Source organism: Mesocricetus auratus, unplaced genomic scaffold (assembly GCF_017639785.1).
Source record: "Mesocricetus auratus isolate SY011 unplaced genomic scaffold, BCM_Maur_2.0 Super-Scaffold_15014, whole genome shotgun sequence".
NCBI lineage: Eukaryota > Metazoa > Chordata > Mammalia > Rodentia > Cricetidae > Mesocricetus > Mesocricetus auratus.
This window is the reverse complement of record NW_024429186.1, coordinates 60,231,359-60,253,511: the sequence shown is the minus strand read 5'-3', so window position 1 is coordinate 60,253,511 and position 22,153 is coordinate 60,231,359. Positions and strand designations below refer to the sequence as shown.

At 40.5% G+C, this 22,153-nt stretch overlaps 1 protein-coding gene across 1 annotated transcript in view; it reads left to right on the top strand.

The window, feature by feature from the left end:
• Positions 1–21,200, top strand: part of Brms1l (BRMS1 like transcriptional repressor) — a 31,295-nt gene extending 10,095 nt beyond the window's left edge. Inside the window, exons 3-10 of the mRNA XM_005080510.3 lie at positions 183–310; positions 1,102–1,181; positions 11,389–11,485; positions 12,361–12,444; positions 12,852–12,916; positions 13,806–13,845; positions 16,505–16,631; positions 19,636–21,200. Of these exons, the coding sequence (XP_005080567.1) occupies positions 183–310; positions 1,102–1,181; positions 11,389–11,485; positions 12,361–12,444; positions 12,852–12,916; positions 13,806–13,845; positions 16,505–16,631; positions 19,636–19,753 (739 nt within the window). The 3' untranslated portion in view covers positions 19,754–21,200. The remainder of the gene's footprint in view (positions 1–182; positions 311–1,101; positions 1,182–11,388; positions 11,486–12,360; positions 12,445–12,851; positions 12,917–13,805; positions 13,846–16,504; positions 16,632–19,635) is intronic.
• The last annotated feature ends 953 nt before the right edge of the window (positions 21,201–22,153 follow it).

The window sequence follows — 22,153 nt, the reverse complement described above, 5'->3', positions numbered from 1 at the left end:
TAATATTATGATGTGCATAAAGTCAAATAATGTAAGTGACTTTGATTGCTGTCAAGGCAGGAATACATTTGATAGGTTATTGGAACATAAGCACTATTAGGAAACAATAATGCATGGGGATGGCAAGTTGCTCTTCTTCATGGGGAACTTTTAATTAATGTCTAACTTTTTGCTTTGTTAAGACTTTATAAAGAACGGTTGAGTCAGGTGGATGCAAAACTCCAAGAAGTCATAGCTGGAAAAGCACCAGAGTATTTGGAACCACTGGCAACTTTACAAGAAAACATGCAGATTCGTACAAAGGTGGCAGGTAGGAAAGTGGGACATTTTGTACGCTTTGTGACGGTTTGATATTGTGGCCTTGTCTGAGTGAATGTGTTGCAGATGGCATAGGTCTAGGTATCTGCCACCCTCCTTGACTGTATGCACAGCTGGTGTCCCGAGGCCACCTGTGGCTTGACATTGAGTATACACATCTAACGTCATCTGCTTGCCACGTCTGCATGTGCACATGTGCGTGGTCTTGCTGCCTGTTTTATAATGCTGCCTCATTCCCTGTAAGACTGGCACTTGGGCATCTGGCTGTTGGGAGCACTCTCAACACTACCTGCCTTGTTCTGCCAGTTGATACAGTCTTGTTTCGAAGCTTTGGACTCGCAGATACTAGTTTGGACGCAGTGGTTTTGACAGAGTAAGGTATCCGTTTCTTGCTTTAATTATGCACGCTCAATGAAACCAGTTTATTGTCTGTCTCCCTTCTGTTAGGAGGAATTGTTTTCGTCCGAAGAAGATTGTGCTTTTTATGTTATTATATCTATGGAACATTTAGGAGTGTTCTTGCAAGTATGAGGCAAAATAAAAAGTAGCTGTGTGACTTCTTCCTACCTCATGAACTCTTACTTTTTCATCTTCTTTGTTGTGTGTTTTGATTGAATCTTTTTTTCCAGTTTGATTTTTCAATTTTTTTTAAGGATCAAGTTAGAATTTCTTGTGACTTTTTTTACTGTGTCATCTTATGAACTATGGTGCAGACAGACTGTGGGGGAAATACTGATGACTCTTTAGTGCCAACATAATTGGAATCATTGTGCTTGGTTTCAGGAATCTATAGAGAGCTCTGCTTAGAATCTGTGAAGAACAAATATGAATGTGAAATCCAGGCTTCTCGCCAGCATTGTGAGGTACTATCATTCTGTCTAACTTTTAAGATAATTGCATCTCTCCAAGTCTTTTCTGAATATAGTAGCTTAAAAAGTCAATAAAACAAGTGAAACAAAATGCAGCTTATCACTTGGGTGAGTTTAAAAAAGTGCAGTTCTCCTGAAAGCTGGACTGGAAATAGGACTCCAACACAAGAATGACTTGTGATAATTTCAGAAGTTTTGCAATTGTTACTTAAAAAAGTATTTACACTGTGGTACTGGGAACCATCTTAGAGCACCAGGCAAGTGCTGTTCCACTGAGCTGGAGCCACAGCCTGTGACTGTTACTTTAGAAAACTTGGTAGTGGCCATGTCATCAGAAAACTGATATTACAGTATAACTAGCACAATATAGAACTTTAGGACAAAAGTGTATATGCCATACTGCAGTTAGAACATTGGACTATAGAGTTAATTTTTGACTATCTGGACTGGTTTCCACATTTTAGGATAGCATTTTCTATGTGAAGAAAATAAAGGTGCATTTTCTTTATGTCGTGTTTACATTGAATAGTGTTTAAGAACATCATACTAATTTTGAAAGTTACTTTTTGTGAGACTTAGATATGTTAGAAGACTAAGACAATAATAAATAAGGGGAAAGTTCTAGAATGACTCCTAATTTTAATTAAAAAAATTTGTTATTTTATGTGTATGTGTGTTTTGCCTGAATGTATGTCTGTGTACCTGTGTGTGCCTGGTATCCTCTGAAGCATTAGATCCCTGGAACTAGAGTTATATATGGTTGTAAGTCACCGTTGGGTACTGGGGATCTAACCTGAGACTTTTGCAAGACCAGCAAGTGCTCTTAATCACTGAACCATAGCTCCAATCCCTAACTCTCCTTATTTTAATATACCATGTTAATATACCATGTGATGTTACTTGCATTACTTGATTGGAATTACATCTCAAAGTATTTATCTTTAAAACTGTACAAACAACTTGTTTCTCATAACAATTTTCCATTTATTCATTTGTTTGTATTAATATGAAGTCATTGTTTCTTTTTTTTTTTTTCTAGACAGGGTTTCTTTGTGGCTTTGGAGGTTGTCCTGGAACTCTCTCTGTAATCCAGGCTGGTTTCAAACTCACAGAGATCTGTCTGCCTTTGCTTCCCAAGTGCTGGGATTAAAGGTGTTAGCCACCAAATCCTGGCAAAGTTTTTTTTTATTGGTTTTTTGAGTCAGGATTTCTCTGTATTGCTTTAGAACTTGTCCTGGAACTTGCACTGTAGATCAAGCTGGCCTCCAACTCACAGAGATCCACCCGCCTCTGTCTCCCGAGTGCTGGTATTAAAAGTGTGCACCACCAATGCCCTATTGTTTCTTTATTTTTATCTGTTTTTGTCTACTACTTCCTGAGGGAAATATGTTAAATTTTCTTTATGTGTTTCTTAGTTAGGATTTTATTGCTGTGAAGAGACAACATGACAATGGCAGCTCTTATAAGAGGGATGGCTTACAGTTTAGAGGTTCAGTCCATTATCATCATGGAGTAAAACATGGTGGCATGCAGGTAGACATGGTACTGGAGAAGGAGCTGAGAGTTCTGCATTTTGATCCACAGTATGAAACTGTACTACACTGGTCATAGCTTGAGCATATATGAGACCTTAAAGCCCATCCCTGCAGTGAAACAATTCCTCCAATAAGACCACACCTCCGAGCCGGGCGTTGGTGGCGCACGCCTTTAATCCCAGCACTCGGGAGGCAGAGGCAGGAGGATCTCTGTGAGTTTGAGACCAGCCTGGTCTACAAGAGCTAGTTCCAGGACGGCCTCCAAAGCCACAGAGAAACCCTGTCTCGAAAAACCAAAAAAAAAAAAAAAAAAAAAAAAGACCACACCTCCGAATGCTTCCCAAACAGTTCCACCAACTGGATACCAAGTATCCACGCCTGTGAGCCTTTGGGGGCCATTCTTACTCAAACTATGACAGTATCTATTTTTAGCAAATTTATATTTTTTGAAGACAGTATTGAAGAGCTGCTCTCATTGTAACTTCCAAGTGTGCAGTGTGTACCTAGTACTAGAAGTCACCACTATTGTGCAGTAGGTCCAGGACCTATTCTTCTTCTTTCTAAGCTTTGTGTCTTTTGGCCAACATCTTCTGTTCCCTACTCATCCCTAGTGCCTGGTGACTCCCAGTCTACCCTCTGTTGCTGCAAGTTATTACTACGTTTTTTTTTTTCTTTTGAGTCCATAAGATCCTACAGCTTTTGTCTTTCTCTGTTTTTTTTTACTTAGAGAATAAGGTTCATCCATGTCACAAATAACAGGATTTTGTTCTTTGTAAAGGCTAAATGATATTTCACCATTTATATATATATTTTTTCTAAGCATCACATTTTCTTCATTCATCTGTGGGTGGTCAGTTAGGTTGGTTATCCATAACGTGGGCATTGTGAATAGTGCTGTAGTGAATGTGGGTGTATGTTTACTTCTTTGACATATTATATTATTTTCCTTTTGAGACAGTTCTCCTACTCACTGTGTAGGCAAAGATGACCATGAACTCCTGGTTTTCCTGCCTATACCTTCCAAGTGTTATGATTTCACGTGCTCACCACAATACCCTGCTAGATGTTGTTACTGTTGGCTCTTGTCAGTGGATTTTAAACATCAGGGTTTCCTTCCCTTCTCTCCCCTCCCTTGCCTTCCCTTCCTCTCCAATGTCCTCATCTCTCATCTCTCTTCCCCCTTTTCTCCCTCCCCTCCAAATGTGGACAGGATGGCCTCAAACTCACAGAGATCTTCTTGCCTTCACCTCCCAAGTGCTAGGTGACAGGGATGTGTCATTACGCACAGTTTTTAATGATAGTAAAAATTTTCTAGTATCTCCTTATAGTTCTATAAGCTTTTTATTTAGTCACATATTATAATTTTATTTCATTTTTTGTTTTTGTTTTTTGTTTTTCGAGACAGGGTTTCTCTGTGGCTTTGGAGGCTCTCTAATATGGATATGCAAAATATTTACCTCAACTTGTAGTATAGTAAAAGCTTTTTTTTTAGACAGGGTTTCTCTGTATTGTCTTGGTGGCTGTCCTGGAACTCGCTCTGTAGACCAGGCTGGCCTCGAACTCACAAGAGATCCACCTGCCTCTGCCTCCCGAGTGCTGGGATTAAAGGCGTGCGCCACCAACGCCCGGCAAGCTTGGTGTTTTTATATTTAGTGTATAATTAGCTAACTATTGTAAAAATTTTCGTAAAAAAATCTGAAGATGGCAGAGTTCAAGGACATTTTAGAAAGATGAAATAAAAGTTGAAAGTGAACTTACTTTAAAAAAAAGAGTTAACGTGTGTGTGTGTGTTTGCCTGTATGTATGTATATGAACCATGTGTGTGCAGTGCATGTGGAGACTAGAAGAGGGCAGACGGGATGTGGCCAGCTGTCCCACTCATCTGCACCTCTGCCACCAGGATCAGCTCTACTGTGCTGCCCGGGCAAGCTGCAGGGCCTGCTTGCTGGAGTGCTGCAGCTGGCGGGGGGTGGGGGGGGTGCAGCTCTCCTGCTCTTATGACCTCAGGACCAGCTTTTCCACCCGCCTCATATATTGGGGGCGGGGGCATCTTTCTCTGCCTTTGGTGGTATCAGGAGCCACAGACATCAGCACAGACCAGGGCCATGAACAGCAGCCTAGGTAGGCCTTGAATTCGTGACAAGTTTTATTATCAGGCCTAACGTGTCTGCTTTCTTTTCAGTTCTCCACAGAGATTCTTAAAGATATGTGAAAGTCTTCTGAAGTTGTTTAGCTGGAGGTGGTGGCGTGCACCTTTAATCCCAGCACTCGGGAGGCAGAGGCAGACCGTTCTCTGTGAGTTTGAGGCTAGCCTGGACTATAGAGTGAGTTCTAAGACAGGCTCTGAAGCAACCTTGCAAAACAACAACAACAACAAAAAACCAACAGCAAAAAAAATAAAGTCAGAACTGCCCCTCAGCCTGTGTGAAAAATTACAGTGGGTGTTGCTGTAATGTGGGTGCTGACAGTTGTCTAGGGAGTCTGCTGAGCTTATTCTCTTTGACATGAAGGACCAAGCCATGGCAGCACAACAGAGTATCTGCTATATTCCTTTGGGCCCTAAGGCTGGGAGTTTGCTGACTGGAGCTGGCTTAGGTATTTCATAGGGCCCTTAGGGACAGCCTCTCAATTGATCTTGGGTGTCCCACCATCCCCATGAGACCTGCCTTGGCTTTCCCTGTCTATGTTCCTCTAACCATCCTTCAATTACCTATAAACTCAGGAGAAGTCTGAGTAACCCTGAGCTTGTGATCCATTTTCGGTTGTATTGGGTTTAAAGTCATGTCCTGCATAGTTCAGACATCTGTAAAAGATGTCTTACTGCTGTCCTGTACTGAAGCCTAGTGCTGTTCTACCATTGTGACTAATGTTAGGAAACGCATCAGCTGGTGAGGTACTGTCCCTGGGAGCAGCCCTCCTGGCTCCGTCCTCCGTTTTCCTCCTCCATCCATCTCGTCCTGCCCCATTCTTCTTTGTCCTGCACTGTCCTTCTCTGTGCTTTAGGACAAATTGCATTTCTGTCCTCATAGAGGATCTCTCCATTGACTTGGAAATCCCTTTGCCGCCCCCCCCCCTCTTGTTCGAGACCTCATTTTCTTTTTCAGTTTGGTAGAGAGTATTTCTCAGTGGCATCTTGAGAAAGGTTGTAGAGAAGTCAGTGTTTGGGATCTCTTGTGCTGGCTCTCTGTCGCTTTATAGTCAGTTACTCCAAAATTTAGTTGTAGTTTGACAGTAGGGGTTTTGGCTGGGGGTGGAGGGTTTGTTTCCCTCTCAGAACTGGCAAGGTGTTGCTGTCATGGCTTGCTGCCTTTTTCTCATGACCTGGTGGCTGTGCCTTCCTAGACTGAGTGAAGAAAGAGAACGAGATAGAAGTAGCTTTTATTTGACCTAGATTTCTGCCTTGTATTGCAAATTAAAAGTGTTGCTAACTCTGTCCTCATTCAAGGACAAAACAAACAAAAAAACCAAGACTGGTTTGTGTTAAAGAACTGCTTTAACCTACCACGTCTTTGCCACTCAAAACTACTGTGTCTCTCACTTGAGAACATAGAGCTGTAGGTAGTATCATGTTTCCTTAGGACTGTTTCTTTTCTTTTCTTTCCTGGCTGTCCTAGAACTTACTCTTCAGACCAGGCTGGCCTTGAACTCAGAGATCTGCCTCCCTAGTGCTAGGCTGAAAGGTGACACCAGTAACTTGTGCATACCACGTATCACTGAGCAATACCTGTAGTCCTGTAGATACAGTTAAACTTGTTTTCCTGTCATCATCCATAGCCATTGTATTTGCAGTAGATTTGAAAGTTTACTATTAGGATTTTCCCATAGCTGGGGCCTAAGGTTTAAAGGTCTGTTCTGTTTTTGTTTTCTATTTCAGTGCTTTTTTTGCATATTAGTTTATGCATGTTTGCATGATATATGTGGGTGCATGTGCCATGGTGTGCATGTAGAGGTCAGAGAACAACTTTGTAGAGTCAGATCTTTCCTTCTGCTTTTACCTGGGTGCTGGGGATTGAATTTTAAGTCGATAGGCTTGTAGCACAAGTGTCTTTAACTGCTGAGGCATCTTGCCAGCCTAAGGTATTATTGAGACAAGGTTTCATGTAGCCTAGCTGGCCTTAAAGTCACTTATGTAGCCTTGAACTCCTGGTCTTCCTGCCTTCGCCTCCTAAGTCCTGGAATTACAGGTATGCACCACCAATCCTGGTTACTGCGGTGTCACTCACTGATAGCGCTGCTCCTTCAGAGTGTCTCAGGGCTCCAGTCCTGAAGGCGGCTGAGAACTGTGAGGTGCTTAAGACCAGAAGCTAGCACAGGGAAGTTTATTCTGAACACAGGCCAGTGTGAAGTTAGTACAAAAATGGAACCGTGGGGTCAGTATCCTGGGATTCCTTAGACCTGCCCTAGTGAGAATAGCGTGCATGTCAGCCTGGGGAAGGACCAGTGAATAGGTAGTGAGTCTCAGTGTGAGAATGGAGGGACGGGCTCCTCATCAGTAATGTTAAAAGACAAAACCATCCACTGAACAGAGCAGTCACTGCAGGTACCCAAACAAAGAGTTTGTGTGTCTTTTTTTTTTTTTTTTTTTTTTTTTTTTGCAGGTGTCCTGGCTGCTCAAGTATGATTTCTTCTCCCTCTTTTTGGGGAAGTGTCTGAGGGCCTTGCAGGGTTGGAAAGCAAGGAGAAAGTCTCTGTGAAAGGACGGTGTGAAGATTAGTCCTCATTGTCAACTTCCTATATTTAGAAACAGACTGCCATGCATGTCTGTGAGGCTGTTTAAATGAGGCGCAGTTTAGAGTCCTGTAGCCAATAAGGAGGAAGCAAATTGGGCACTAGCATTATTTCTCTACTTCTTGACTGGATGATGTGCCCAGTGCCTCAGGCTGGTAGGCTGTAACCCCTTAGACTGTAAGCCAGAATAAACTATTCTTTCCTAACTTTCTTTTCCCAGATGCGTAGTTGCCACAACATTGAGAAAAGTGGCTAGTTCAGGGAGGGGCTGAAATGAGAATAGATTCAAGGCATTTCATTCTGTAATTTGTATCTTTTCTGAAACAGGGTCTCATGTATCCAGGGTTAAGCTTTTGTCTTTTTTTTTTTTTTTTTTTTTTTTGGAAGACAGGCTCCTACTATGTAACCTTGACTGGCTTGGAACTCACTATGTTGATCAGGCTGGCCTTGAACTCCCAGGACTGAGGTTAGAGGTGTGTGCCATCATGCCTGTTTATAAGGTCCTAAGAGTAGAACCCAGGGCCTTATGCATGCTAGACTAGCACTTTTACCAACTGGGCTGCATTCCTCTCCCCACCTCGACCCCGCACACACACTCTACTGTGTATATCTAATATGAAAGCTTTAAACATTTCAGTTTCTTGTGGATTTGTAAAACAAATTGTGAAGAATGGTTTACTGGACTTAGAGAATTTCTGCTTTGCCTAGAGCAAGTTTACCAGTATAAAGCAAAAACAAAACAAGAAAACCCAAAGAACCCCAAATACCAATATAACTTCCTTATCACTTTAGTTATTTATGTAAGTCATCTTTGCTTGGAGAAACTGGATCTGCTTACAGCAGCCATGAGGCTTGTCTGTTGAGGAGGCCTATTTCTCTTTTTTCTGTAACTTCCTAATTCCTGTAGCACAATGCAGATATAGTTGGAATATTTCAGAAGACTTTTCATAAGTCAGAGGAACAAGCAAAAGGAAGGATTGGGAGCAGCATGCAGTGAGATAATTATTTGCACCCTAATACATATTTATTTTGTGTGTGTGTGTGTGTACATATTTGTATGTGTACATTCATGGCTACATGTGCATGTGTGTTCGTGTAGGTGTAGAGGCCAGAGGTTGACATCTGCTGTCTTCCTCAGTTATTCTCCACTTCACTTTTGGAGACAGGGTCTCTTACTGAGCCTAGAATTAGCTAAGTTGGCTAGACTGCCTGGCCAGCAAGCCCTGGAATTGCCCTGTCTTTGTATCTCCAGCACTGTGATTACAGGAGCGTCTTAGGGTTTCTATTGCAGTGAAGAGACACCATGACCATGGCAACTCTTACAAAGGAAGACATTTAATTGGGTGGCTGAGGTTCAGTTCATTATCATCCTGGTGGGACATGGTGGCATCCAGGCAGACATGGTGGTGGAGAGGTGGCTGAGAGTTCTACACCTTGTTCAGGCAGCAGGAAGTGAACTAAGTCACTATATGTGACTTGAGCATATGTAAGATCTAAGTGTACCTCCACAGAGGCATACTTCCTCCAGCAAGGCCATATCTACTCTATCAAAGCTTTCTAATAGTGCCACTCTTTACAAGCTTTTGGGGGCCAGTTACATTCAAACTGCCACAAGGAGCATACTACTAGACCTGGTTTTTTAAGTGCATGCTGGGGTTCCCAATTGGGGTCCTTGTGCTTATGTGACAAGTATTTTACTCACTATGCCATGTCCCCAGCCCCGACTGTTAGTGTTTTATTAAGTATGTTAGTGTACAAAGCAACGGGTTTCATTATATTTTCATATTTTGGTATTGTATACTTTTATCCATCCCACTGCCCTCTTGCCCTCTTTCTTGCATCTGCTGGTATGATTTTTCATCAGACTTTTGTTCTGCTTTAGCTCTCACTCTCCTATCAGGGCAGGCACTAACCACACCGGAGCCTCTGAATTTAGATTAGATGCGGCAAATTCAGTGTAGTCTGGCCATAGACACACTGCTGTCTCTTAACTCTTGTCTTTTCCCTTCCATAAGGATAATCTTCAGGTATGTGCAGATTAAAGTTTAAATCTGTATCAGAAGAGCTCATGATTGACATACGGGCATGCTACCTACGGGAATGTGGCCTTCCCCACCTTCCCCCACAAGAAGTTCTATCCATTACAGTAGATTTATAAGACAGTCATATCTGCAGCATCCTTATTTATTTCATCTTATCTTGTGGTGGGTGGGTTGTGACTCTATTAGAGGTTTGTACCCTTTCCACCTTTGTACTGGAGATTGAACTTAGGGTCTTAATACATTCCGGGCAAGTGCCTGCTACTGACATAGCCGTCCTTTACTCTGTGATAGAATCTCACTAAGTTACCCAGGCTGACCTTGAGTTCAGTGTGGAGTCCAGATAGCACTTGAACTTGGGATCCTACTGCCTCGGCCATCCATGAAACTGGGATTACAGGCCTTGTCTACCATGCCTAGCATTATAGGCTTTGTATGAAAAGGCCCTTTGTATTACATTTGTGTACATTTTGTGACTTTTATAAAAAGAACCAAAACCAATGTACTAGACGTTGTAGCCTGAGCTTTATTTATTTTCTATTTTTTAAAATTACATATTTATTTTTACGCATATGGATATTTTGCCTGCATGTGTACCACCTGCATGCCTAGTGCCTGGAGGCAAGAAGAAGGTGCTGGACCCTTGGAAGTGGAGTTACAAACAATTGGTTGTGAGCTGCTGTGTGGGTGTTAGGAATTCAATTTGGATCCTCTGAAATAACAGTCAGTGCTCTTTTTTTTTCTTTTTTTACTTTTTGGTTTTTTTGAGACAGGGTTTCTCTGTGGCTTTGGAGGCTGTCCTGGAACTAGCTCTGTAGACCAGGCTGGTCTCGAACTCACAGAGATTCGCCTGCCTCTGCCTCCCGAGTGCTGGGATTAAAGGCGTGCGCCACCAACGCCCGGCTAACAAGTCAGTGTTCTTAATTGCTGAGCCAACTCTCTAGCCCCCATTGGTTATTTGTCTGTTTATTTATTTTGCTTTTTGTCTATTTTATTCATGTTTTTATTTTTATTTATTTTTTTGTGGTGCTAAGGACATAGAACCTTTAATATGCTAGGTAAGTTTTCTCCCACTAGGCTGTATTCTTACCCTTATCTTGTTTGTTTTAGCAAGTAAATATGATATAATTAATCTATAATTTTATAATTCAGTTAACATGTCAATTTTCTCTTTCAGTCTATTGCTTAGGTGTATTCTAACTGAAATCTAACTGAAATTTATTATTTTATTGAGTTACTTTAAATGGCTGTAACATTTTACCTAAATATTTTTGCCATATATTGCTGTATTTAATACGATGTATAGATAGTAAAAATCCAATATAATCTATTTTATTTAATTTTAAAAATTTTATTTTTGTTTTTACTCGTGTGTGTGTGTGTGTGTGTCTGTCTGTCTGTCTGTCTGTCTGTCTGTCTGTCTGTCTGTCTATGTGTGTGTGCATGCCCATGAAAGTCAGAAGAGGTCATCAAATCCCCTGGAACTAGAGTTACAGTTGGTTGTGAGCCACCACATAGATGCTGGGAACTAAACATGGGGTCCTCTGCAAGAGCAGCAAGCGCTTGAGCCGTCTCCCTGGCTCCAATTTAGATATTCTTAAGCAGGATGTTATTTTACTTAGTTAAGTCTGTTCATAACTGTTCTCTGGTTTTATTTCTTTTATATATTGAACATTTCCTCTTTAAAATTTTAAATTGTGGGGCTGAGGACATAGCTCAGTGGCAGAGCACTTACCTAGCACCCTTACTCAGTCCTCAGAACTGTGGCGGTAAAAATAATTAAGATAAAAAAGCTAACACAACCACCATATATTAAAGGACTCTAAATCGTTTGGTGTTGTTAGTTAAGATGAACTGGTGTTTTCTTCCTTTTCACTTAAGTATCATGTTTCTTTCCAGAGTGAAAAGCTTTTGTTATATGATACAGTCCAGAGTGAGCTTGAGGAGAAGATAAGAAGGCTTGAGGAGGACAGGCACAGCATCGACATTACCTCAGGTCAGGGCCGCAGCGTGATGGTGATGTTCCATAAAGCCGCAGTCTTCTCGTGTTAATGCTACGTGTAAATATAGTGTCCTACCAGAGGGACGGGGAGGAGACTTCTCAAGAATGGTCAGGCTGAGGTTGTCTAGAAAGATGTAAAAAGATGTACAGCATAGGAAAAGGGACAGAACAGAGTATGACAGGAGCTACCTCGACTGTACTGGAAGACAGCCCCGTGTTCTTCCAGGAGAGCGGATTTGCCTTGGAGAAAGGAAATACCACCCTGATTGTTAGATCAGGGCAGTCGAAATGTGGCCATTTCAGGGTGATGATAGAGAAGTTTTCTATTGTGCACTGATAGATGTTTTACCAGGTTGGCCTACAGTTCTTGAGTATGTCTTGTTTTTGTGGTTTGCATTTTGCTTTTCTGCTGTAGTTGGGGCAGATTTGATGAGATCAGTGTGGTGTTCCCTTGCTTGTGAGTTGGGTGTCTGTGGACAGTTGCTTAGTTTTTCTACATTGATGCCCTTGTGTGGAAAAGTGGAGTGAAAAGAACAGGTACCTCAGGGCTGGCGAGGTGGCTCAGTGGGTAAAGGTGCTTGCCCCCAAGGCCAGCACCCTGAATTCGATCCCCAGCACCCATGTGGTGGGAGGAGAACCCACTCTTACTAGTTGCCTCCACATGTGTGCTGTGGTGTGCAATTGTGCGTACCTACACAACACCCCCAATGAATACGTAGATAAATGTAAAAAAGAAAACAAACTACCTCTGTATAGCTTCCTTGGTGTTTTGTACAGTTTTGTGCTTACATAAGCAGCAAATATGAAATTGTGTACTCCTCTTTCTTCCTGTGGCCCCCGGAATCAGCTCACACTTTGGTTTCTTGCAGAGCTGTGGAATGATGAACTCCAGTCAAGGAAAAAGAGGAAGGACCCTTTCAGCCCCGACAAAAAGAAGCCGGTCGTCGTTTCAGATATCCTTTCCCACAGTTTCTGGGCTCTCACATTGTGCATGTCTTCGTTACTTCAGCACACGCTGTCTTACGCGGACTGTCCGCAACAAGCACATGGTACTTACAAAGGACTGAAGCCAGAGGTAGATTATTGCCTTAGAGGGGAGGGTGGAAGAGAAACTCCAGTCATCACCTCAGCTTTGAAAATTGTCAGTGTCCAGTTCACAGGACTGAGGGGAACAGTTGTTTATAATACAGTGTGATTAGTTTTTATGGGTGCTTTTTGTTGTTTTTGAGACAAGGTCTTATATGTAGCCCAGGCTGGCCTTGAACCCATAGTCCTCTTGTATCAATTCACAGAGTGTGCACCACACTGGGCTCTGAAGTGTGTGATATTCTCACTGCTGAGTTGACCTTGACCTCTCAACGTCCATATATAGTTTATATGCTGCAGGATCTTGATATTCTTGAGGACTGGACAACAATTAGGAAGGTATGATTAATGAATGGTTCAAGAGTTTACCTTTTAAGAGTTTGTTCATCAATATATAAAAATATAATCATTGTAAATATACTTTGCTTTGTAGTAGGCTTAGAATATTTTAAGAATTAGAGACATGTTTGTCATGTATATTTTTCCTGTTAATAAAGTAATTAGTAATTTATAAAATAATATGGAATTACGTATGTTTAGTTTACCCTGGAGTATTTGGGTTTAGAGATGTGTCTGTTTTTGCTCTATAGGAGGCACTCAGTAAATATTTGTTGAGTGAATACATTCAACTTTGAGTGTCTTATATTCTATTAATAACTATCAAGGCATGAATGGATTCTGATGCTTGTTTAAGAATGGAACTATGTATCTTGCCACTTTTTTACTTATTTCTATTACCAGTTTTATTTTTTATTTTGCTCAGACTGCCCTAGAGTTCACTTTGTAGCCCCCATAGTCTTTGAACTTGTGAGCCTCCCGCCTTGGCCTTCTTGGGATCTGGGTTACAAACCTGTGCCACCAGACCTGGCTTGAGGCTTGCTTTCCTTATTAAAAATTTCAATTTTTATGGATTATCCTGAGAAAACATTTCAACTGTTAATAATACCTATGGGAGAAGGTTTTCTCTGAGACTTTGGAGACCATCAGTCTGGAGGCTGGGCATGCCTCTCAGTTCTAGCGTTCTTGCCTAGCGTGTTTGCTTAGCGTGCACGATGCCTTGGGTTCTTCCCCCAGCACCAGAAGAAAATGAGAGCAGCTAGCATTTACATCTTATTCTGTTACTCAACCAATCACTGAGCCAATCAAGAGTGTTGTATATATTATAGATAGCAAAATGCATTTCCAGTCTGAACTCAGATTTCTCCCCTCTTCCCCTCTTTTTTCTAAGGCAATGGCTACATTGGGTCCACACCGAGTTAAGACAGAACGTAAGTCATGAGTTGTGACATCCTCTCTGTGGAGAGTTGTTGAACTGAGTGGTTAAATGCCCTGTGTATTGAGGAGCTACACATCACTGGTTCCATGAATCAGCAAACTCTATAACAGACCTTACAAGGAACTCTAGAGTCTCCTACGTCATGAAAAAGCTTGAAAGTTTCCAATGCTTTCATTGTTAAGCCATATCATTTTTACGATATTACATCTGTAATTCAAGATGTATTTACCCATTTTTTTTTTTAAATTGGGCCATTACTTCTTTAGGTGAAGTATTTGGAACTCATGAATTGGTTTCAGGGAGTTCAGAGTCTCTGGAGTTGTCTATTAAATTTCTTAGGAATGCTTTTTCCTCCCCATCAGCAGAGACTAGAATTCTGACAGTGGAATACTGAGAGATTTGTCTGCCACTGAGATTTTCATGTTGTGTTTTGAGACAGGGCTTTGCTAAGTAGCCTTGGCTGGCCTGGAAGTTATGATTTGTTTGTCTCTGTCTCCTGAATGCTAGTGCTAGAATTATATATGCTTTTGTTGTTTTCAACTCTTAAGATAGCTGCCAAAGTTGTGATGAATATTGGTGTCTATTTCTGCTTTTTTTGGGTAGATTTTTATAATCCTTTAAAGGGTTAGCTTTTAAAAAAAAGCATGTTTTAAATAGTAAGGAAGAGAATTTCTTGTTTCATTTCTAAAGCATCTTTAGAGGTATTTATCTTTAAGAAAGTTTCAATTGTTTTTTAGTGATGACCTTAAACTTTATTTCATATCAGTAAATTGTAGCAGTGCTGTATCTTTATACTGCCCTTAACGGGAGGGGACAGATGCCTGAATCTTTAGAATGATTTTTGGGTCTTTGATTTTTCTTGGTGTGTGTGTGTGTGTGTGTGTGTGTGTGTGTGTGTGTGTGTGTGTGTGTGTGTGTGTGAGAGAGAGAGAGAGAGAGAGAGAGAGAGGTGTATGCATGTTCACATGTGTAAAGAGATGTGTGTGGGTGCATGGGTGTGTATATGTAGAGGCTAGAAATTTATCCTTGATGGTTCTCTATTTAATTTATTGATATAAGACTTCTTGTTAAATAGAATTCTGATTCTAGCAAGTCTAGCTGCTCTGAACACCCTGGGGATCCCTTGTCTCTGCTCCCTGTGCTGGGATTACAGGTGACTGCTGTGCCTGCCTGGCTTTTCTGTGGGTTCTGGTCTTCACACTTGTGCAGCAAGGGAGCCGTCTTCTCAGTCCCTCATCGATTAGATCCCCACTACCCAGTCGAATGGCTCTCTTCTAGCTTGATTTTAGCTTAACGTTCTACTACTTTTATTCATAATGTTTACCTCCACTTGTACATTTATTTTAAGAATGATAAATTCCACAGTTCTTTTTAAAGAAAAGTTTATTGTTGATGTTCATGTGGGACATGTGTTTGTGTGTGTGATCACATGCATTCCATGGTACACGTGTGGAGATCAGAGGACAACCTTTAGGAGTTGGTTCCTTCCTTCCATTGGGGGTTTTGAGAATGAAGCATCAAACTCAGGTCATCAGGCTTGCACAGCATGTATGTTTACCTGCTGTGCCATCTCACTGGTCCCATTGGTACTTTTTTTTTCCCCGGAGACAGGGTTTCTCTGTGGCTTTGGAGGCTGTCCTGGAACTAGCTCTTGTAAACCAGGCTGGCCTCGAACTCACAGAGATCTGCCTGCCTCCAAGTGCTGGGATTAAAGGTGTGTGCTAACACTGCCGGCTCCCATTGGTACTTTTAAATTAAATTAATTATCTTCTTGTTTATCTGTCCCCTGACCAGAGCATAAGCTCTACAAAGGCTGGTACCATATCTCTTTGGTTACTTGTGTTTTCCTCAGCACCCAGCACGGTTCCTTGTGTATGGTATGGGCTCAGACATGTAATGAATGAATGACTAAAAACAAATGCATGTATACTTATTCACTACCTTCTACATACCAGAGACTATTTTAGGTTCTTGAAGGGAGACAATGGGGAAAGAAATAAATTTGGAGGCTCCTTTTAGAAGGTGGAATACTATGTATGTAAGTAAGTAAGTTAGTCCCAGTTGATGATAGTTATTATGAAGTCCAAGTGAAGTTATGATGATGATTTTCTGAGAGGTAACAGCTGAATGATGAAGGTGCAGCTACTACGTGATGTGATTCTGACTACATGTTTACATAGGAACATGTTTTCCCTGCAATAGTTTATCTACTAATGCAGAACCATTTTTGAGGGTTGGAAATGCAAGTTCTACTTAGGATAATTAGAAATTCTGGGGACCTCTCATTATCCTTTAGATTTTGCTTCTTTCCAAGTACGATATGCCTTCTATGGGAGGAGATTTGAAAAGGAGGTTTCATGACAACGCACGTGGTTTTGGGCTACATAAAACTGGTGCTGGTGACTAGTCTTTCATGTACCTGCTCACTTTCCTGACCTTCTTCACCTTTGTGAAGGTCATTGTCCACCTTTGTTCCTATTAGACAGTGAACTCTAAAGTAAGAGCTGCTCTTGTTTCTATTACATGTTAGATTTCTCATGTAAGAATATTTCACATGCTTTTCTACACACGCATGTACATGGATTTCTGTTGTCTTTTAAAGTTTGGACAATGTCTTATTTACATAACAGTTATTTAACTGTTCCCTTTAGCACCCGTGAAACTGGAAAAACATCTGCACAGTGCTAGATCTGAAGACGGAAGACTGTATTATGATGGTGAATGGTATATTCGTGGACAAACAATATGTATTGATAAAAAAGATGAATGTCCTACAAGGTGAGAAGCTTCCTGTCACTTCATTGTTGCTGAGAATTGCTGTTTACACCTGTTGATCAACATTTGCAGCCTCTGTAGGATATATGTGATGTATCATTAGTTCTTTTGGATCCTTTTTATTGAGTAAGATCCAGTCATGAGTGCACAATTGTTAATACACTTTATTAGACTTTGTATCAGAGTTGAACACAGCCATTAACATAGTGGGTGTGCTTGGAATGATTTATCCATGAAGTGATCCTGTTTGTTCATTATTACCATGTAATTAATTGTTATCTTCCTAGTATAATGACTTTCAAACCAGACTATTAAAAATTCTTGGTGGGCTTATTAATTCTTAACTCTTTCGGTCCCATTTCAGTTTTCCAGATTAAAAAAGCATATCAGTTGGCAATGCAGCACAGTTAGAGTACATGTTAGGGCACACATAGCTCTGGTTTCAGTCCCCAGCACTTCATGAACTGGGCAGGTGGAGAGCCTGGGACCTCAGTACTAGAGAGGTGGAGACAGGAAGATCAGGAGTTCAAGGCCAGATACGAGGGCCAGCAGAGTAACAATCCATGTGAGGCAAGAAGAAAATCCAGTTCAACACGACTCCATAGCCAGTGTTGGTTCAAACTTCTGAGTCTTGACACTGAGAAGTTTGTTTTAGGCATACTTAAATGCAGTACATTTGGAAAAAAGTTTCCTGGTGTAACACAATCCTGTGTGCACAAGGAGGCATAATTACATGCAAACTCTTCTCAAAGTGCATGCCACTTCTTCCATGAAGATGGTTTCAGAAATAGGCTACATGTGTTATCTTAAGGACTGGGGGAGGATCTGGTGTGGTCCTGGTCATACAGATAGCACAGAGTTCATCTAAACTCTTAGCCATTTCTGGTCCCATGTGTGGGAGGCTGGGAGAGCTCCTGGCCATACAGATAGCTCAAGGATCACCTAGTTTATTAGCAACCTCCATTCCCAGCCTTCTGGGTGGAAAAATGTGTGTTTAACATTCCTGTTTTCCCTAGACATTACCTGTGAGCACAGGGACCTTTGTGCTCCCAACTCTAGCAATGTAGAGTTGGAGTGCAACCTGGGGATACAGGAGACTATTTCAGATCCCCCCAAAAAGTATTAAGGCAGGAAAGAAGTGGAAAAATTAATGAAAACTTTAAGAATGCCTAGTGGGGCTGGAGAGAGGGTTCAGTTGGTGAGAGCAGCTCTCCTAGAGGACTCTTGGTTTCAGCATCACAGCTGTCAGTTAACTCCAGCTCCAAGGGATCAGACTCCCTCTTCTGGCTTCTGTGAGTACTGCACACAGAATATGTACTGTGTAGCTAAAATATTTACATACATAAAACAAAAACCAAATATAAATCATTAAAAAAGAGTATGTTGTAATTAAAATGTATCTTTGAAAATTAGAAACTTTATAATTGTTAACATAGATTTAAAGTTTATATTAATTATTCACGCAGCCTGTAAGTTATCTTACTGTGGTCTTTTTAAAAATATTAATGAATAATTGCTTTCATCCTTTAGGGTTAAATTCTCAGAGTATCAGCTTTCTAAGTGAGAAACACACTTTTCTAGACAAGAATATTCGTGTTTAGTTTGATTTTTTATTTTGAAAGCTTAATTGGATTATGATTTCATATGTAAAATTTTGGATTTCATACATAACAACTTTTCTCATAAAAGTTCATTTAACTATTATAATAACAATTTTATTGACACTTCAGTATTCTCTTGTTCTATTTATTTTATTACTACTTAGCATTAAAGTGATTAAAAAGAGATAGTGAAAGACAAATCTTTTGAAAATAGATCTTTACTATCTTTTCTATGTAAAGATTAGTAGTGCTGAAATGAGTCAGTACAACAGATGAATTGACAGATTAGTATTTAAAAGATTTCCCATTTTGACAGTAGTAGAGGCTCTAATACTACTGAATAATGCTGTAGATCCATGTCCTTTTGGAGGATGGAATAAAGATGGGGTGAGGAATGCTGTGCTTTCGGACAGCCAGTGACTCAACTCAGCCAGGGGAAGTGCCACAGAGCATTTCAGCAGTTGCACAGCACTGTGGAGCACATTTACACATTCGACAGTATAGGCAAGTCACATAATGAAGTCAAGAGATGGGTAAGCCTGAGTCACAGAGCCTTTACTGCAAACCTTTTTATTTTACTTTTAAAAAAATCGGAGAGGAATATATGCTAAATTGTAACAGAAAATCTAGGTGCGGGGGATGTAGCTCTGTGGTTGTGTGCTTGTCTATTCTGAACAAGGTCCAGTCAGTCAGTCTTCAGCCCTGGGGAAAATTGTTGGTGTAATAAGTATGTAGGCAGGTAACAGGGTGTACATCATCTTTGCCAAATGTTAGGCACTGTGTGCACTTGTGTATGCTCTGCTTTCATGTGATTGACAGCACAGTGGGTTTCTGTGCACCATTGTCATCACACACGAAGAACACATTGTGCTGTGATGTTTTGACAGTGCAACCTAATTAAGAACTTTTTAGCTCATTTTTGGTTCATGGAGCTGCTGTTGTATGTGCAGTCTATTGTTGATCAAGTCGTTTCATACTACATGGCTTAGTTCTAGTAGAAAGAGAAGTTTGTCAGTTTCATAAAGAAAGTAAATTGTACAACATATTAAATGGTGATGATTATCACGATATTTTCTACTTCACACCCTGCTAATGGTGCAGTGTCTGGTAAATGTCAGTTTTATACCTGAACCTTCTGAGCCCGTTGTAGCTTGTAATGTATGGAACCTTGTTTTTAAACTAGTAATCTAAAATGTGATTTAGTAAAAAGCAGGTGGAGGTAGAAGAAATGCAAATTCAAGGCCAGCCTGGGATATATCTATATCTGTATATCTATATTTCTATACATCTATCAAGGCACGTCTTTTAAAAAAAAGAGAAAAAGACAAGAGAAGTAAACCACCATAATAATAAAAGAAATGAAATGATCCACATTGTAATTCATTCATATTTTTTTTCTTTTTTAGTGCTGTAATTACAACAATTAACCATGATGAAGTTTGGTTTAAGAGGCCTGATGGAAGCAAATCTAAGCTTTACATTTCACAGCTACAGAAAGGAAAATACTCAATTAAACATTCGTAATCACAATTTAAGTGTTACCCAAATCTACCTTATTAGTGTTACCAAGTGTAATGTGCCATGGGAGCCAAGAAAATGTATTCAGCAGCATTATATCTTCATCAAGTCAGGAGAGAACGTGTCTTTTAGGTAGTACTCTCAGTAGACCCCATATTGGTAAGTCATTAAGAAAAATAGTGATAAAATTTAATCATGACCATCACATTTATTTACCTCTTAGGTCCAGTGGCCAACAGGTATATTTGGTAGGTATTTTTTTCTCAGTTTTGTTTTATTTTGTATTTTAATTATGTGAGTGTATCTCATCTTTTAGTGAACTACAAACTACAGTTACCTGCAATTTTAAAATTTCCACACCTCTGTCACTCATTATGTTTGTAAATAAGATTGATGAAATATTTCCTATACATGATTTGTATTAGTGCATTAGTTTAAATCAGAATTGAAATTTATACATATGTCTGTGAGTATGTATATATGACGTCATCAGCTTACTTAGAACTGTTGGCCCAACTGTACAATCTTGTTTTACCCCAAATTAAGCTGTTGGGTTTGAGAAGCAAAGGGAGCACTTTTATAGACTGGATTTCCTTCTCTTCTTCCTTGATGGTGACCTCTTTTCCAGATCATATTTGAGGGTTATTAGCATTGTGTCACATGTGAACACACTGCTGCCTGTGTTTATTGGAGCTTTTGGGGGGCAGGTGTCCCCACATTGTTTTGATAATGCCCAGTGCCAGTGTGAGCAGTGGGTGGCAGTATTGTGCTTTCTGCACACCTGAACTTGTGAAGATTTTAGTAAGCATTTTCCAGAGGCAAAACTAGATCCTTATTCTAATTTTATTGCTAGGGTGAAATAGAGGTGGACACTTCGTTTGAATCTAGCTGACCCCCCCATTAGTATTTCTTTTAATTTTCCATGTTTTTACACTTTAAGGCCATTTGGTGCAATTTAGAAATGTTGGCCTCCCTTCCCTTAGCCATTTCAAAATTAACTTCCAAAGCCTCTGGAACCATGTAGAAAACTGAAGCCCACAACCTAGTATGTATTTAGGGTACAACCAAATCAAGTATTCTGCGGGTCTCATGCACTTTAATGTCTGTTACAATGGTATTTAAGAGGACGAGGAGGATTCACTTGTTAACACTCAGCGAAGGAGTCTCTGCATGATTCCGTTAGTTCCTTGAGATTTTACCTCTGCAGATATCCTGCGCAGGTCACTACTTACAGTTGCCAAATTGTAACCCGTTTGACCTTTGAAATTTAGTATCAGCAACGTTGTGCTGATCAACCTTAGCGACTGTATGTACTGTTGCAATCCAGGAGCATTTGACAGTACTTATAAATATATATATACATATATATATATATATGATGTTTGATAAACATTTTTAATGAGATTTGTATTTTTAAATTTAGTATGTAATAAAAGGAAGTGTTTGAGTGTCATTTGTGGTACTGTGTGTTATTTACTCATGGTTAGTTTTTCCCCTGTCCAGTTGTTCGTGGAGCTGAGCCAGTTGACGTTAGTACATCCACAGTGCTACTGCTTGGAGGGGCTACTGCTTGGCTGCCCACACTTGTGTTTCTATGGAGCACGCGTAGGTGTTCAAGAAGCCAAGTTATACTTACTAAAAATACACATACACGCCGGGCAGTGGTGGCGCACGCCTTTAATCCCAGCACTCGGGAGGCAGAGGCAGGTGGATCTCTGTGAGTTCGAGGCTGGGCTGGACTGACAGCCTCCAAAACAATACAGAGAAACCCTGTCTCAGAAAAACCAAAAAAAAAAAAAATACACATACAGGTGTGTTACACCTTAACAAGTGTACTCTGCTTTGAAATTCTAACCAGAAAAAAAAATTATAGACTTGTTTCTCATGCTTACTGTGAGCACTTTAATTTCTGTATCAGGCTTACTATTCCATCATCATGTTAAGACTGAGGTAGGCATATGCTTGTCAGTGATACGAATACTATAAGATATTTTATTACAGGCAGTTTCCCGTCAGTCTTTTAATTATAAGATTTAATTTTGGCGAATCATTGGAACCCTGTGATGTACCAGCTGCTGCCATTGCTATGTTTATGATCAGTTTCTACTGTTAGCTTCTGAGACTTTTCTACCATAGCTCCTTGTCCATGTTGAGCTCACCTTGCCCTGTCATTTCACACGTAAGACAAAAGTCCCAACAATTTGCTGGCAATAATTACCAGCGAATGTTAATGAATTATGCTGCACTTAGCCCCTTTCCTCTGGCTCATATTGGTGGACTCGGCACTGAGTGTTCTTGCTAGGTGTGGTGGCACATTCCTGTAACTTCAGCACTTGGGATGCAGGGACAGGAGAACCAGAAGTTTAATGCCAGAGTTGGATACAGAGTTTGAGACTGGCCTGGGCT